A 13,252-nucleotide genomic window follows, 5' to 3' on the forward strand; every position below is an offset into this window, starting at 1 on the left:
ACACCCAGGTATCTACTTACTGCTAAAATAATAAATTGAAAAGCAATTACTAATAACTAACACCCAGGTATCTACTTACTGCTAGGTGAACATGGACAGCAGGTGTTTTCAGGAAACACACCCTAATATTTCCACCCGTACCGGGGATCAAACCATGGACTCCAGTGTGTGAGCTGAGTGTGGTACCAACCCAGCCACAGGATTCCATCACATATGCCGTGTCAAGTGAACTTTCCCAACAAACAAATTAACAAGAACACTGCAACGTTACCTTATAAGTAAAAGAAGAATAATTTCCTCGTTGATGTTCTTAGGAATGAAGAGGTTAGTCCCGGAATAGTGCTGTGGTTTCCACGGATTCTCTCCAGACTTCAGACTCGAACTGCTCCGACTCTTCTCTTCTGTACAAAACAAATTAGGATAAGATGTGTTTGGGACTTTTAACCCAGGGTAGGGAGGGTTAGTCACCCAGGATAACCCAGGGTAGAGAAGGTTAGTCACCAAGGATAACCCAGGGTAGGGAAAGTTAGTCACCAAGGATAACCCAGGGTAGGGAGAGTTAGTCTTGTAGTAGTAATTTTGAGATGGTCAGTCTGTCAGTCTTGTAGTAGTAATTTTGAGATGGTCAGTCTGTCAGTCTTGTAGTAGTAATTTTGAGATGGTCAGTCTGTCAGTCTTGTAGTGGTAATTTTGAGATGGTCAGTCTGTCAGTCTTGTAGTAGTAATTTTGAGATGGTCAGTCTGTCAGTCTTGTAGTGGTAATTTTGAGATGGTAATTTCTCGATGGTAATGACACCAAAAGAACGAAATTTGATGGAAAACTGACGGAATTACGCTCTCGCGAAGTTAGCAACCTCGGCGATATTTACAAATTGGTGATTTCATCCACTTTGAGCCCTATTTTCGGCTAATTCCGTTGCTCCAGTCGACCAAACTCATAGCTATTTCTTTAGAACTCCATTTTTTCTATCGATTGAGTACAAGAAACTGCCCATTTACCAATTTCAACTACCCAATAATATGGTCAGAAATTTGCAATTTGGCCAATTTCACAAAAATTAAAAAAAATATGACAATTTCAAAATAGGGTCCAGAATGAACAATGCAGACATTCCTGGCTCTAAAATAACATTTTCTTTGTTCATCAGTCACGTCTCCAGGCCCCTCTGATATTACTGTTGCTTTCTATTTTGAATTTTTATTCAACAAAAAAAATAGAAGATTTACTGTTATGCAGATTACTGCAATATTGTAATAATTGTATAAATAATGTCAACCCATTCATGACTGCATATTAGAATGGCTACTTGGACATTTATTGGAAAATGACATCATTTGTTTACTTTTGAACATCGGCAAAAATCAAACATTTCCCCTACTTTGAGCTCCATTTCAAGGTTCTTTTCATAGTAAAACCAATCAAAATCACCTCTATTTTTATAATATGTTTTCCATTCTATCAAATGAGACCAAGAAAACGAGAATACAACCATAAATACTATATGAAAATAGACCACCAAGTTGGCATTTTAATTAAAAAAAACGGTCAGTTTTTTTTTCTCATTATGCACTGCGTGCTGCAGGATTTTTTTATATGGTGCACACCGACCACACAGACCCATTCTCTCACACGTGGGCCTACCAGCTTTCTCCTGCTTGATTTGAAGCCGCTAGAATTTATGAGTATACGTATATACGTCAAAAACGGTGGCTCGTAAGACGTATATATACGACCAAAACAGTCAAAGGGTTAATCCCACTGGCTGTTTCCCATTATGATAGGGCGACTTGAGAAAAGCATCCAACATCGTTCATTATTTTGAAATTGTACCATGTGTACAGTACCTACCTATTTTGACCATTAATAAACGATTGATTTATAATAACATTAGTAAATGATGCAGTAAGAAGGTGGCTGGAGGCGGTGGAGATGTCATGTCTAAGGGCAATGTGTGGTGCAAATATTATGCAGAGAATTTGTAGTGTGGAAATTAGGAGGTGTGGAGTTACAAAAAGTATTATTTGAGGGCTGAAGAGGGGTGGTTGAGGTGGTTTAGTCATTTAGAGAGAATGGAGCAAAATAGAATGACTTGGAGGGTGTATTGATCTGAGGTGGAGGGAAGGAGGGGTAGGGGTCGTCCTGGGAAAAGATGGATGGAAGGGGTAAAAGAGGTTTTGTGTGCAAGGGGCTTGGACACGCAGCAGGAATGTGTGAGCATGTTAGACAAGAGTGAATGGAGACGAATTGTTTTGGGGACATAACGAACTGTTGGAATGTGAGCAGGGTAACATTTTGTGAAGGGATTCAGGGAAACCAGTTAGCCAGACTTGAGTCCTGGAGGTGGAAGTACAATGTCTGCACTTTAAAGGAGGGGGTTGGGATACTGGCAATTTGGAGTGACATCTAAACTGTCATATCTGAGCACATCTGCAAAGACACTGATTATGTGTGAATGATGATGAAAGAGTTGAATGATAACAAATAACAAAAAAAGGCACAATACCGTGACTGGAAAGATACAGAAATAACCCGCACATAGAAGAGAGGAGCTTACGACGACGTTTCAGTCCGACTTGGACCATTTACAAAGTCACACTAGTGTGACCTTGTAACAATGGTTCAAGTCGGACCGAAACGTCATTGTAAGCTCCTCTCTTCTATGTGCAGGTTATTTGTATATACATAGTTGAATAATGGTGAAAGTGTTTCTTTTTTTAGGGGGGAAGGGGTCACCTTACCTTGGTTGGAGACCGCTGATGTGTTAAAAAAAAAAAATTGCTTATACGTACACAGACTGAAAAATCATTGTAAATTTCAGTGACCTCTTACCTATAGCTCTCATGCCCTGACTTGGTACTTTATAAGCATGCTCGGAGCATCCTCTCAGCAAGACTTCAGCCAACTGGCGTGCCAAGGTCAGTCGGAGGTGCTGAGTGGAGGTTGACTCTACGGCTGACAGCATACTCCTGCCCAAGCAAGCTCAAACTTAATCGTATTACTCACATGCAGAAAATCTCAAAATACAACTAAAAAAAAAAAAAAAAAAATTGAGATTTATGGCAAAAAATATGACAAAAGACATTTAAATTGGATAAAATTTTAAGTCCCGGGCGACAAAAATAATATACATTAGGGTAAGGTCTCTTAACCCTTAAATGGTCCAAACGTTTATATACGTTTTTTCAACATTTGAAAGTATGTAAAAAAATTTAGATCTTCTTTTGTTTTTTACATTTGAAAATGTGTAAAAAAACTTTTATCTACATTTTATTTTTTGTTATATTTGAAAATATGTAAAAAAAACGTAGATCTACTTTTGGAGCACTAAGAATTTGAACATCGATCTGTTTGGACCGTTTAAGGGTTAAAGAAGTTTATGCATATGGTGAGATTTTTTTACAAAAACAGTATTCCTCCCATATCCACAGGCGATACATACCATGATCTATTGTGGGTACTCATCAATCACGGATAATAGCAAATCCTAAATAGTATGTCATTTTTTTCATTTACATATGTATCTACAATAAAGTTTAACTGATAAATTACGCACTTCACGGCTTGTCTTAGGCTTTCAAGAACTGTCAACATTGCTACTTTTGTGTGTTGGTGCCATTATTAAGGAATAATGAGGGTTATTTTCAGGCCACGGTGAACCACGGAAAATTGGAATCATGGAAGCCAAATCCCCAGATATAAGGGTACGACCATACAGTTACAAAAGCGTATCCTAAATTCAACAAAGCTTTCTAACATAATATTCAGTTTTGAATAAATTCTTTTTTATCAGCATTCACAAAATATTGCACCATGGATCAGATAAGAGCGGTGACTGTATGTGGTACACGATGGCAATAATATCTCAGTAAACAAGCATATAATTCTGATCAAACTGGTCTCTTTTTAACCCGTAAATGGTCCAAACGCATATATACGTTCACTACCGTACTGCCCCAACTTTTTTGAGAAAAAAAAACATTGTTGTTTTTTAATAGCAAAAAAAAAAGCATATGGTACCCAGGCATCCCCAATTATTTTAATATGGTGCACAGTGAGTGCTCACACCCATTCTCACATGTCTAGGCGACTCAGGCTTATCGTGGCAATGTTAAATGTAGGACACATAAAACGTATATATACGTTTGGGGCACTAGCGGTAAAAACGTATATATACGTTTGGACTGTTTACGGGTTAAAGACCAATGAACATTCTTGTGCAGAAAATGTTATTTCTCCTTCACCTCCAAATTAGTCTATTTTCTTGTCAGTGCACTTCATGTTCGTAATAGTTAATTAATAGTAGCTAGTAGTGCTTGTAGTTAATAGTAGATAGTAGTTAGTAGTAGTAGTAGTAGTAGTAGTAGTTAGTAGTAGTTAGTAGTTAGTAGTAGTTAGTAGTTAGTAGAAGTTAGTAGTTAGTAGTAGTAGTAGTAGTTAGTAGTAGCAGACAGTAAAGTAATACATGTAGTAGATAGTAGTAGTAGTAGATAGTAGTACTTAGTAGCAGTTAGTAGTAGTGTATTATTATTATATATATACGGAAGTGCTAAACCCATAGGGGGTCACACAGTTCCTAGGAAAATGGAAGTCAATCAGGTTTGATTTGTGAGAAGAGACAACAGGTTCAATCCCTTAGATCAAGAGCCCCTCACTGTCATCAAGACCCCTCCTGGTGGAACGGAAGATGATCAGGTTTCTAACCCAGGGAGGTGTAGGACAGCTCCAGCTCCCGGGTACTGCAACTAACCTATATCTACTGATAGCCTTGTCTAGTTGTCCAGCCTTCATGTGCAGGATGGGGGCGCGTTGCAGTGCCGTCTCCAGTATGACGCCAATCTTCTTGTTCTCTATGCCATGTGGCAGCGGTGATGTTGAGCCTTCAAGAGAATGTTAAGTGATCGGTACTTTGTGCAGTTATGGTTCCAGTGGAGGTTATTATTTCAGTTAATATTAACAAAATTGTATTACTGTTAAGTCAGCTACTGTAGTGCTCTGCTTATACAGCAGGTTAGGTTCTGGGCTACTGCTGTACAGGAGGGCCCTGCTTATACAGCAGGTTAGGTTCCAGGCTACTGCTGTACAGGAGGGCCCTGCTTATACAGCAGGTTAGGTTCTGGGCTACTGCTGTACAGGAGGGCCCTGCTTATACAGCAGGTTAGGTTCTGGGCTACTGCTGTACAGGAGGGCCCTGCTTATACAGCAGGTTAGGTTCTGGGCTACTGCTGTACAGGAGGGCCCTGCTTGTACAGCAGGTTAGGTTCCAGGCTACTGCTGTACAGGAGGGCCCTGCTTGTACAGCAGGTTAGGTTCTGGGCTACTGCTGTACAGGAGGGCCCTGCTTGTACAGCAGGTTAGGTTCCAGGCTACTGCTGTACAGGAGGGCCCTGCTTGTACAGCAGGTTAGGTTCCAGGCTACTGCTGTACAGGAGGGCCCTGCTTGTACAGCAGGTTAGGTTCTGGGCTACTGCTGTACAGGAGGGCCCTGCTTGTACAGCAGGTTAGGTTCTGGGCTACTGCTGTACAGGAGGGCCCTGCATGTACAGCAGGTTAGGTTCCGGGCTACTGCTGTACAGGAGGGCCCTGCTTGTACAGCAGGTTAGGTTCTGGGCTACTGCTGTACAGGAGGGCCCTGCTTGTACAGCAGGTTAGGTTCTGGGCTACTGCTGTACAGGAGGGCCCTGTTTATACAGCAGGTTAGGTTCTGGGCTACTGCTGTACAGGAGGGCCCTGCTTGTACAGCAGGTTAGGTTCCAGGCTACTGCTGTACAGGAGGGCCCTGCTTATACAGCAGGTTAGGTTCCAGGCTACTGCTGTACAGGAGGGCCCTGCTTGTACAGCAGGTTAGGTTCTGGGCTACTGCTGTACAGGAGAGCCCTGCTTGTACAGCAGGTTAGGTTCTGGGCTACTGCTGTACAGGAGGGCCCTGCTTGTACAGCAGGTTAGGTTCTGGGCTACTGCTGTACAGGAGGGCCCTGCTTGTACAGCAGGTTAGGTTCTGGGCTACTGCTGTACAGGAGGGCCCTGCTTGTACAGCAGGTTAGGTTCTGGGCTACTGCTGTACAGGAGGGCCATGCTTGTACAGCAGGTTAGGTTCTGGGCTACTGCTGTACAGGAGGGCCCTGCTTGTACAGCAGGTTAGGTTCTGGGCTACTGCTGTACAGGAGGGCCCTGCTTGTACAGCAGGTTAGGTTCCAGGCTACTGCTGTACAGGAGGGCCCTGCTTGTACAGCAGGTTAGGTTCTGGGCTACTGCAGTACAGGAGGGCCCTGCTTGTACAGCAGGTTAGGTTCTGGGCTACTGCTGTACAGGAGGGCCCTGCTTGTACAGCAGGTTAGGTTCTGGGCTACTGCTGTACAGGAGGGCCCTGCTTGTACAACAGGTTAGGTTCCAGGCTACTGCTGTACAGGAGGGCCCTGCTTGTACAGCAGGTTAGGTTCCAGGCTACTGCTGTACAGGAGAACCCTGCTTGTACAGCAGGTTAGGTTCCAGGCTACTGCTGTACAGGAGGGCCCTGCTTATACAGCAGGTTAGGTTCTGGGCTACTGCTGTACAGGAGGGCCCTGCTTGTACAGCAGGTTAGGTTCTGGGCTACTGCTGTACAGGAGGGCCCTGCTTGTACAGCAGGTTAGGTTCTGGGCTACTGCTGTACAGGAGGGCCCTGCTTGTACAGCAGGTTAGGTTCTGGGCTACTGCTGTACAGGAGGGCCCTGCTTGTACAGCAGGTTAGGTTCTGGGCTACTGCTGTACAGGAGGGCCCTGCTTGTACAGCAGGTTAGGTTCTGGGCTACTGCTGTACAGGAGGGCCCTGCTTGTACAGCAGGTTAGGTTCTGGGCTACTGCTGTACAGGAGGGCCCTGCTTGTACAGCAGGTTAGGTTCTGGGCTACTGCTGTACAGGAGAGCCCTTCTTGTACAGCAGGTTAGGTTCCGGGCTACTGCTGTACAGGAGGGCCCTGCTTGTACAGCAGGTTAGGTTCTGGGCTACTGCTGTACAGGAGGGCCCTGCTTGTACAGCAGGTTAGGTTCCAGGCTACTGCTGTACAGGAGGGCCCTGCTTGTACAGCAGGTTAGGTTCTGGGCTACTGCTGTACAGGAGGGCCCTGCTTGTACAGCAGGTTAGGTTCTGGGCTACTGCTGTACAGGAGGGCCCTGCTTGTACAGCAGGTTAGGTTCTGGGCTACTGCTGTACAGGAGGGCCCTGCTTGTACAGCAGGTTAGGTTCTGGGCTACTGCTGTACAGGAGAGCCCTGCTTGTACAGCAGGTTAGGTTCTGGGCTACTGCTGTACAGGAGAGCCCTGCTTGTACAGCAGGTTAGGTTCTGGGCTACTGCTGTACAGGAGAGCCCTGCTTATACAGCAGGTTAGGTTCTGGGCTACTGCTGTACAGGAGAGCCCTGCTTATACAGCAGGTTAGGTTCTGGGCTACTGCTGTACAGGAGGGCCCTGCTTGTACAGCAGGTTAGGTTCTGGGCTACTGCTGTACAGGAGAGCCCTGCTTATACAGCAGGTTAGGTTCTGGGCTACTGCTGTACAGGAGAGCCCTGCTTATACAGCAGGTTAGGTTCTGGGCTACTGCTGTACAGGAGGGCCCTGCTTGTACAGCAGGTTAGGTTCTGGGCTACTGCTGTACAGGAGAGCCCTGCTTGTACAGCAGGTTAGGTTCTGGGCTACTGCTGTACAGGAGAGCCCTGCTTGTACAGCAGGTTAGGTTCTGGGCTACTGCTGTACAGGAGAGCCCTGCTTGTACAGCAGGTTAGGTTCTGGGCTACTGCTGTACAGGAGAGCCCTGCTTGTACAGCAGGTTAGGTTCCAGGCTACTGCTGTACAGGAGGGCCCTGCTTGTACAGCAGGTTAGGTTCTGGGCTACTGCTGTACAGGAGAGCCCTGCTTGTACAGCAGGTTAGGTTCTGGGCTACTGCTGTACAGGAGAGCCCTGCTTGTACAGCAGGTTAGGTTCTGGGCTACTGCTGTACAGGAGAGCCCTGCTTGTACAGCAGGTTAGGTTCTGGGCTACTGCTGTACAGGAGAGCCCTGCTTGTACAGCAGGTTAGGTTCTGGGCTACTGCTGTACAGGAGGGCCCTGCTTGTACAGCAGGTTAGGTTCTGGGCTACTGCTGTACAGGAGAGCCCTGCTTGTACAGCAGGTTAGGTTCTGGGCTACTGCTGTACAGGAGAGCCCTGCTTGTACAGCAGGTTAGGTTCTGGGCTACTGCTGTACAATAAAAATTGCTGTAAAGTGAAACAGTTTTTTTCCACTTTTAAATGCATATAAAAGTCTAATAACATGTCTACGCTATCATATATTAAGTGAGCAACAAAACTAGGCCTAAAAAATGTAGATATAATACACACATTACTTGCCTTAAAAAATTTTCATCCTCGGCTTAAAAAGTGGTGAATATATTGCAGGAAGTCTGAATAAATAAAGACGGGCTATAACTGAAAACTGCCGTATATGTGAAATGCTGTAAAGTGAAGCACTAGGATTAGTCTGCCCAAAATTCACAGCAATGACAGAGGCTTTATTTTCAGCCACCACGACTCTGGTGGCCTGGTGGTTAACGCTCTGGCTTCACACGGCGAGGGCCTGGGTTCGATTCCCAGCCAGAGTAGAAACATTGGACGTGTTTCTTTCCACCTGTTGTCTATGTTCCCCATCAGTAAAATGGGTACCTGGGTGTTATTCGAATCCTGGGACACTGACCTAAGGAGGCCTGGTCACAGACCGGGCCGCGGGGGCGTTGACCCCCGGAACTCTCTCCAGATAAACTCCAGATAAACAGTGGACCCCCGGTTAACGATATTTTTTCACTCCGGAAGTATGTTCAGGTGCCAGTACTGACCGAATTTGTTCCCATAAGGAATATTGTGAAGTAGATTAGTCCATTTCAGACCCCCAAACATACACGTACAAACGCACTTACATAAATACACTTACATAATTGGTCGCATTCGGAGGTGATCGTTATGCGGGGGTCCACTGTATATTCTTTCCGTGTAAACTACGTTATCTATGTACTGTGTATTATTATTATTACTGGCAGTTATGTTGTATAAAACTTATTATTATTGGGTAGTTCTAAACCCAGGGGCCATATAGAGCCTGGGGAAATAGCAGCTATTACTCTATATTGATGAAGGGCTAAATACAGCCTGGGGAGTGCAGACACTGTACATTCCACCTCTAGAACATCCACTGCAGCAGGGGTTGGGGAACCGGGGTAAAAATAAAAATCTCGGGTGTAAGGCTCAATAAACATAAACAAAAGTGCAAAAAATTTATTATTTAATAAGCGAGAGATAGACAGTATAATAACCAATGTGACATGTTAACAATGAAAATAAGATAGATATATTAAGCACATTTCCTAAATTTGCTTATAACAGCTAAGTGAACTGTGGATATAAATCAAGATGAGTATTCTTGATACACAAAAGGCCTCCTTTTGAGGCCTATTTTGTATCCCTATGGTCTTGCGCTACCATCCACAGAATAGATAAGGGGTGCACAATAAACTAGCATCTTTGGTGGCTAAATCTAATAAGCGAGGGAAATTATAAATATTATATTTTTCCATGCAAATAATTTTTAGTCTAGTGGGTAATTTCTCTGTATACAAATCTGTTTTGGGCTAATACCCAAAAAGAGTTTGCTGACCTCTGTACTACATATATTCACACTACACCTGAACATGGGTTAATTACCGGTGGTGTTGCTTGCCGGCAATGACTGCAAGGAATGTGTTGACGGCGTGGATGATAGCTTGTCCTGCTCTTGTAGATACAACAGCGTCAGGTCGCCCGCCAACTCGAAACACTTAATCATCTTTTCTGCCTTCTCCGCACGCTGGTATTTACTGTTATTTGTGAGCGGCACCTTCTCTGACGACAAGCCTAAAATGAATGCCAGACTTGACTTCCCATAGGTAAGCAAGCAAGATTAAAGATTCTTCATTTCAACATGATACAATGGTGAATAACATTTAGGTGTGCATGCAGAAAGCCCCCTTAATACGCAGAGCATTTCGGCCAAACTTGAACCCACTGTAAGATTAATAAGTTTATGTACAGACCCAAGAAGTACAATTACCATACACAGCAACACATGCAAAAGAATCACTGTGAAAAAATAGTGAATTTCCAAGTGCTTTCATGATTTCTCACATTATCAAAGACCTGTTCCTTGATAATGTGAGAAATATTGAAAATACTTGGAAATTCACTATTTTCAGTCATTATTTTGCACATGGTGATATCGCCTGTTTACTGTTATCCTATTGCATAGTAACATATGTGAAAATTACCCAGGATATCCCAAAAAAAAGTCAATGACTTATTACTACCTGTTGCTGTCTTGCAACACTGCATAGCTCTTAATGATGCACAAGAGTGCAAAAGATCTTGACCTAAAGATTTCCATCCCCATATGATTCCTGTGTAAATCACTTAGGATAACCCCACTCCCCATAAAAAGAGTAACTATGCAATTTTATGCAAACCTATTGAGTCAGCTCTCTTATAAACCTCCTCTATACAGTGGAACCTCAGTACTCGAACTTAACCCTTAAACTGTCCAAGCGTAGATCTACGTTTGCACCGCTAGCGCTCTAAACGTAGATCCATGTTTTATTTTACATGCTTTCAAATGTAAAAAGAAACATAGATATACGTTTGGAGCACCATGCATGTGAATGTAGATCTGCACTTGGACAGTTTAAGAGCTAATTCGTTCCAGAAGCCGGTTCGAGTGCCGATCTGAGTACTGAACGAATTTTTCCCAACCAATTTTCTTTTTTGTTGGCTGTTATCACTAATCTTCTTAGGCCCCATGGTGACTTATTTATACAAATAATATAAAAAAAAAAAATGTGAAGAAACACAAATTAGTTAACGGCGAAGTTCTGACAAGTCTTGTCTTGTTTGTTTGGTCGAGTGCCTAGCAAATGGTCGACTACCTAGCAACTTTTTTACCAAAGCGTTTGAATATCAAACTGTTCAAGTAGGGAGCTGTTTGAGTACCGAGGTTTCACTATGTAGTGTGATTTGCAAATGTGATTGAAGGAGTGTATCCAAAATTGAAAATACATATTATGAAGGCCTATCCACATGCTATTCAATTTTTAATGTGTATTTTCAATCACATTTACAAAATATTCCCTTTATATGAGAGCCAGCTTTATATATTAAACAGTGTATACTATAAGAGGAGCTTCATAAGCTAGCTTTATATATTAAATATGTATATAATATAGCTTTATAAGAGCTATATTTATACAACTAGCCCTCCACTTTCATGAGCTTCGAACATTCATGAATGCCCAGGTGATGAGTGACATTGATAGGAGCGTAATTCCCTACAAAACTCTGTTTGTAGATATGAAGAGTAAACGGTCTCAGTTGCCCATCACACTGTTCTTCACAAGGAAGCCTGCCGCTACACCTACCGCCTGAACCTCAACCCGTGGCAGAATCTGACTCCGTGCTAACTCTGACTCTAGCAATGTCAGCAGTGATGCTGGCAGTGAACAGTTAGAATCTACACACTAGACTCATCATGCCATGCAGTTACACTCCATACAATTGCCTCCATTCAACTGTCATCAGTAACTTCATGGCTATCATCACTATCATCATCGTCATTGTCATCATCATCACAAGTCGTCAGAGCTTGTCTGCCTAACCTTACGAGTGGTGAGTGTTTTGCTTGTTCATTATTTGTTATTAAACCTGTGGCATGCAAAGAGTACGTAACCTTTATTCGGCGCATGTACACACCCTCATTTACAGGCTATCTCCCCCAACCAGCGAACCAGGTTGCTAAGAGTTGATGATGGGGCCCCGTCGTTCAACTAGTGACCAGGTTCTAGCCAATAAGAAGATGGTTTTGGCAATCGCAGAGGTTATGTGGGTACCGCTCTCCTGTCTGCCCTTGTCATTCCCATTCTAGAGCTGGTTGAAGCACGGTCTGCTATTTTGTGGCTTCTATTTCTGCTTTGCTTACCGTGGAGTGCACTATACTTATCACTGTACATAGTGTACATATTGCTGTAGGATAATATAAGTCTAAACTTTTTCTACTGTGTTTATTTTGCTCCCATTACACCCGGAATAACAGGCCATTTGGAATCCTGAATTGTAATAAAACCATAATGTGTATATACAATATTTTACGATGTTTTCATGTGTTTTATGATTGTTCATGGTTCAATAAGTTAAGGAAGCAGTATTGTTAGGCTAAGTAAATGCTATTATTATATTTCCCAACAATATACAGTGGACCCCCGTTTTACGATTACCTCCCAATGCAACCAATTATTTAAGTGTATTTATGTAAATGCGTTTGTATGTGTATGTTTGAGGGTCTGAAATAGAATAATCTAATTCACAATATTCCTTATGGGAACAAATTTGTTCAGTAATGGCACCTGAACATACTTCTGGAATGAAATAATATCGTAAACTGGGGGTCCACTGTATTTGCACATCAAAACATTCGCAAACGCTACAGTACAGTATTATTACGTTTCCCTACATCATATTTGCACACCAAACATTCGTCAATTTTCAAGATTCACGAGGCTCTTGACCCCCTAGCCCTCACAAATGTGGAGGGCCTCCTGTATCTTTCTTTTTTTTTCAACAAGTCGGCCGTCTCCCACCAAGGCAGGGTGACCCAAAAACAAAGCCCAAAAAGAAAATACTTTCATCATCATTCAACACTTTCACCTCACTCACACATAATCACTGTTTTTGCAGAGGTGCTCAGAATACAACAATTTAGAAGTATATATATGTATAAAGATACACAACACATCCTTCCAAACTGCCAATTTCCCAAGCCCCTCCTTTAAATTGCGGGCATTGTACAGTGGACCCCCACCTTACGATGGCATCGCGTTACGTTAAATCCGCCATACGATACGTTTTAATGCAAAAATTTTGCCTCGTCTCACGCTAAAAAACTCGCCTTACGTGATTTGTCCAGGACGCATCCCACGTGTGGCCTCAGCGCCAGTGTTTACAAGCCAGCCAGTGTGGTCGCATCTACGCATACATTCAGTACATTTCACAATATCCCAGTGTTTTTAGTGCTTGTAACTGCAAAATAAGTCACCATGGGCCCCAAGAAAGCTTCTAGTGCCATCCCTGTGGTAAAAAGGATGAGAATTAATATGGAATTGAAAAAAGAGATTAAGGGAATGTGTGCAAAGTGGCTTGAAGTGCAAACCTTTATGGATGAAAATCACCCTGA

At 43.1% G+C, this 13,252-nt stretch overlaps 1 protein-coding gene across 7 annotated transcripts in view; it reads right to left on the minus strand.

Moving 5' to 3' along the window:
- The window catches only part of LOC128701757 (tetratricopeptide repeat protein 7B-like), a 207,695-nt gene that overhangs the window by 111,790 nt on the left and 82,653 nt on the right, over positions 1-13,252 (minus strand). For all 7 annotated transcript variants that reach the window (XM_070105056.1, XM_070105051.1, XM_070105052.1 and 4 more), the window contains 4 exons: positions 9,706-9,894; positions 4,749-4,878; positions 2,831-2,967; positions 272-401 (listed from right to left, as the gene is read on the minus strand). In XM_070105056.1, the coding sequence (XP_069961157.1) occupies positions 272-401; positions 2,831-2,967; positions 4,749-4,878; positions 9,706-9,894 (586 nt within the window). The remainder of the gene's footprint in view (positions 1-271; positions 402-2,830; positions 2,968-4,748; positions 4,879-9,705; positions 9,895-13,252) is intronic.

Source organism: Cherax quadricarinatus, chromosome 96, assembly GCF_038502225.1.
Source record: "Cherax quadricarinatus isolate ZL_2023a chromosome 96, ASM3850222v1, whole genome shotgun sequence".
Classification (NCBI taxonomy): Eukaryota; Metazoa; Arthropoda; class Malacostraca; order Decapoda; family Parastacidae; genus Cherax; species Cherax quadricarinatus.